General features: G+C 34.8%; 1 protein-coding gene across 1 annotated transcript; it reads left to right on the forward strand.

The window, feature by feature from the left end:
• The first annotated feature begins 799 nt into the window (after positions 1-799).
• LOC141404538 (uncharacterized) lies at positions 800-1,987 on the forward strand. The gene is made up of 2 exons (XM_073987999.1): positions 800-962; positions 1,029-1,987. Exons 1-2 carry the CDS (start codon positions 887-889, stop codon positions 1,835-1,837), a joined length of 885 nt encoding a protein of 294 aa, XP_073844100.1. The 5' UTR covers positions 800-886; the 3' UTR covers positions 1,838-1,987.
• Positions 1,988-5,036: the final 3,049 nt, after the last annotated feature.

Genomic DNA, 5,036 nt, shown 5'->3' on the forward strand with positions numbered 1-5,036 from the left:
CTGTATCTCAAAAACGGTAAAACCTACGAAAATATCATAAAGGTCAATCTTGCGGAGAATTTTCACAGCTACAACATTTTCTTTAGCCTCGTTTTGATAGGACTTGCGGTTTCCAAGCAAAATTGCGAAAACCTAAAATAAACTTTAAAAAAGTAAACTTTGAACGCGATTTATATCAAAAATTTCTCAGCCGATTTTTTTTTTGGGTTTTTTTATTTTTCTCATTTATGAATATTGTAGTTTCAGAATACGCAAAAACTTCCCAGGTGTAAGCACCTTCCATTTAAAGTTAATTAAGGCGCACCGTAAATACTGTTTTTTACACAAATCGACATTTTTAAGTATATCAGTTTTTATAGAGCTTTATGGAAACCCAAGATATTTTTTAAAATTTTTGTTCAAATTTTAAAATTTAAAAAAAAAATATTTAATTTTTTTTAAGTGAAAATATTGTTTTAATTTATTTTCAAAATATTTATTACAATTAAAAATGATAATAAAAATTATATAAAAAGCACTAGCAACAGTTGCCCGCACCAATGCTGGGTCGAATTCTTCGCGTTGTCATGGATGATGTGTTGCATGGGTTGATTAATGGGCCGATTCCGTACAGCGAGGCGAGTCGTGTCGCGTTGCCAGTTGCAATTTTTCCATTACGTATGGCAAAAGTCGCACGACGACGTCAAATTTTGTCGCCGTAATGTTCATTTTCCGGCGACAACAAATTAGCTGTCGCCGTTCATTTTTACTAAAGAATAAAAATAAAATAAAAAAAAAATAATGGGCCGATTCCGTACAGCGAGGGGAGTGGTGTCGCGTTGCCAAATACAATTTTTAGATTCCGTACGGCAATATTCGCCTGACGCCGTCAAATTTTGTCGCCGTAATGTTCATTTTCCGGCGACAACAAATTAGCTGTCGCCGTTCATTTTTACTAACGAATAAAAACGAAAAATTGAATCGTAAGTAACATTTTCATTTATTTTAAGTGAATTTACTTAATATTATATACGTTTTTGGTGTTTCAGTACTTATAATGGTGAAAATTACTACAAGACAGCAATTTGAAATGCTGGTTCAAAAAATGGAAGCCCACCCAAACGTAGCTCGTGGAGTCAGACTTTTTGGCGAAACTAAAGCCACTTTTGATGAGGTGTGGAAGGATGTTGCGGAGCAATTAAATAGTTGTGGTCCACCAACGCGTACACCAGATGAATGGCACAGAGTGTGGACTCATTTTAAATCCAAACTAAAGAAAAAAATGTCTCAAAATAAGAAGAACATTACAGCTACAGGAGGTGGACCATCACAAGAAATATCTTTGTCGTCAATGGAGCAAGCGGTAGCAGACTTACTGCAAATTAATATGGTTTCAAATCCTGCAGGTGCAATGTACGGAATTGAAGAGACATGGGATGATAATAACAGTGAAATTGGACAATCTGCTGAAGTGGAAAATGAAAGACCTCAAAGTGAAGTAGAGATTGACAACGTATTCTCCACTCGCAGGAAACGAAATAAACCGCAAGACCAAAAGATCCACATTCTTAAGGAGCAAACCGCAACTCAAAACGAACTTTTAAAATCTCTAACCTCGCTTGAAAGTGCTATTAACAAACAAAATGACATTTTAACAGAAACAAAAAACGTTCAAAAGAAACAATATGCTATTTTAAAAGATACCAAAGATCTAAAAAGAAAAAAATATGAAATTTTAAAAGAACTTAGAGATATGAAAAAGAGGAAATATGAAGCTTATGCCGCGGAGCAAAAAATTAATATTAAAATTAAAAAAGCCAAACTTGAATTTCTAAAAAAGCAATTGAACGCTTTATAATAGAAACATTTAAGGTTTTTTTTTACTTCATTTTTATTATTTCTATTATCTCATTTACAAAACGCGTGCTGAATTGAAATACCTTACATGAAATAAATACGTCATTCTTTAGATTTAAGAAACTGAAATAAACTTACGTTTACATTTGAATTCTATTAATTTAAACTTTGTGTTATTGATTGTCTTATATCCGAGGCAATAGCATCATCTCTTTCATGTTGATTTATTATAGTTGGCTCGCCTAATTCTTCAGGAATATTTTCCCAATCAGAATTGTAATGTCTGCCTATATTGTATAATGCACAACATGCATTAATTATAGATGTGCACTTTTGTGGTGAATAGTGTAAACCGCGTTCTGCAGAAAGGCATCTAAAGACAGATTTTAGAACCCCATTAGTGGGCTCGATTATGTTTCTTGCTCTGGAATGCACGGTATTGTATTTACCCTCTGGTGAATGAGGGTCTGCCGAGCGGTAAGGCGTCATTAGTTGTGGTTCCAAAGGAAATCCGGCGTCTCCTAAAATAAGTTTAATTATATTGATTGAAACAAATTTTAATTTTAAGATCCGACCTAGTAACCACGTATTGGGCCCGAAATCTGCAGCGATCATTTGCTTTAATGAACTATTGTTCCATATGAAGGCATCGTTAGTTGAACCAGGATGTCTACCGTCAACAAACCTGATTCGCATTTTACAATCGCACACCTAACAAACAATTAACACTTTAGAATTTTTTTCAGAATTGGTAAAATATTACTTGCCAGCAAAACGTTTATACTAAAATATCCTTTTCTATTCAGATATAAATGGCGAACATCTTCCTTTGGTCCCATTATATGCACGTGTGTTCCGTCAATGCAACCGACAACGCCCGGGAAATTTGTTCTTGAATAAAAATAGTTTTTATTTTGAAGTTTTTCCTCTTCTGTTAATTTGGAAACAATCCAAACTTTACACAGTTTTTCCTCTATTAACTCCAGAACTTCACTTAATACCTTCGACAATGTGGGTTGAGCCATCCCGAGGTTAAAGTCATTGCCATGGGATTTTTGAAAGCTTCCTTCGGCAAAAAACCTTAAAGCAGCACACACTTTAAGGAGTGGCTGTATTGCTGTTGATCTGCAGGTTTGTTTAAAGTAATTTTTTAATGCCTCTACTATATAAATAACAGCGTCTTTTGGAAGCCGAAAATAGGCTTTAAACCTAAAAATTAACAATTATTTTGATGAATGTTGATAACCAAACATACTCACAATACTGATGGCAGTTCTAAAGGATTCGATTTATCTCTTAAGTGTCGTCTGATGGATGCTACGTTAACTACATCTTCGTCGCTATCATCAAAAAATAGTTCCACCGAGCTTATCATTTTAGAAAACTATAACTTTTGTGTACAACTTGCTTTGATATTTTTTTCTGATTTATTAAAATCAAAACAAAAAACGCTCCACAACATCACCGATAACTTGTTATCGACGATTATTTTCTATCGCTGTACGTAGTGCATTTTTTAAATTTTGTCACAGAGACGATAGACGACGCGACATGACTCGCCTCGCTGTACGGAATCGGCCCATAAATCCAAACTAAAGAAAAAAATGTCTCAAAATAAGAAGAACATTACAACTACAGGAGGTGGACCATCACAAGAAATATCTTTGTCGTCAATGGAGGAAGCGGTAGCAGACTTACTGCAAATTAATATGGTTTCAAATCCTGCAGGTGCAATCTACGGAATTGAAGAGACATGGGATGATAATAACAGTGAAATTGGACAATCTGCTGAAGTGGAAAATGAAAGACCTCAAAGTGAAGTAGAGATTGACAACGTATTCTCCACTCGCAGGAAACGAAATAAACCGTAAGACCAAAAGATCCACATTCTTCCACATTCCGAAAATAGGCTTTAAACCTAAAAAATTAACAATTATATTGATGAATGTTGGAAACCAAACATACTCACAATACTGATGGCAGTTCTAAAGGATTCGATTTATCTCTTTAGTGTCGTCTGATGGATGCTACGTTAACTATATCTTCGTCGCTATCATCAAAAAATAGTTCCACCGAGCTTATCATTTTAGAAAACTATAACTTTTGTGTACAACTTGCTTTGATATTTTTTTCTGATTTATTGAAATCAAAACAAAAAACGCTCCACAACATCACCGATAACTTGTTATCGACGATTATTTTCTATCGCTGTACGTGGTGCATTTTTTAAATTTTGTCACAGAGGCGATAGACGACGCGACATAAATCGCCTCGCTGTACGGAATCGGCCCATAAAAATAACTTGTTATCGACGATTATTTTCTATCGCTGTACGTAGTGCATTTTTTAAATTTTGTCGCAGAGACGATAGACGACGCGACATGACTCGCCTCGCTGTACGGAATCGGCCTATAACTCACCAATTATCGAGTACTTCTTTGTGCAGGATTTGATGAGCAATTATGATCAATTGAAAGCAACCGACAGCAATGGTTAAACTGTGATTTAGGTAGAAAGCGGCTGGAGGGACGGCATGAAATTTCCCTTTCACCTCACTCATGTCTTCACTGAGAATGATGAATTCACTTTTGTAAAGTTTGATGAGATCCCAATCCTCTTCTTCGTGTTGAAGATTTGAAAGAGCTCTCTACAGCTATGATTACACTATGCAAAATTTTTAAGGTGATCTTGTGCAAACAATTCGAACTGAAGATTTTTTGAAAGTACAGTCCCAAATGACAACAAACCCTAGTTGGGTTTTTTTGTGTCAGATCCAGCCCGGATTTTATGGCCCCATCTAAACATGGTTAAATATTGAGTTTTTAAAGAAATTCTGCGCTATATCTCTGAAATCAATGCGAATCTTCTTCTGACATCTGAAGCAAATTTGTAGATAAGGACAAGAATAAAATTTTTGGAGAAATAATGAACTCGAAAAACTACATTTATTGCCTCAAATTTCAAAATATATGCAAAAATTCCACAATTTTTATACTTTTCGCACCGTATCTCCAAAACCGTTAATTTTTTCTGAATATTTCCTTTTGGAAAAATATTCCCCGGAATGTAATACACAACTCTTCAGAACATGTCATTGTTGTAAAATGCCTCTATCCCGTTGTTTTCAGTACATTTCTCGATTTAATAAAAATGTCAATAATATAGTGAAATCCGAAATGCGAGAATAAACTCTTGGTGTG

The sequence above is a fragment of the Musca autumnalis genome, unplaced genomic scaffold, assembly GCF_047663935.1.
Source record: "Musca autumnalis isolate F117 unplaced genomic scaffold, ASM4766393v1 scaffold_43, whole genome shotgun sequence".
NCBI lineage: Eukaryota > Metazoa > Arthropoda > Insecta > Diptera > Muscidae > Musca > Musca autumnalis.

Excerpts from the sequence above, each read along its gene's own strand:
- LOC141404538 (XM_073987999.1), top strand. The coding sequence starts at position 887 with ATGTTCATTTTCCGGCGACAACAAATTAGCTGTCGCCGTTCATTTTTA. Across the intron at positions 963-1,028 it reads TAAAAACGAAAAATTGAATC|TACTTATAATGGTGAAAATT; the intron begins GTAAGTAACATT and ends TTGGTGTTTCAG.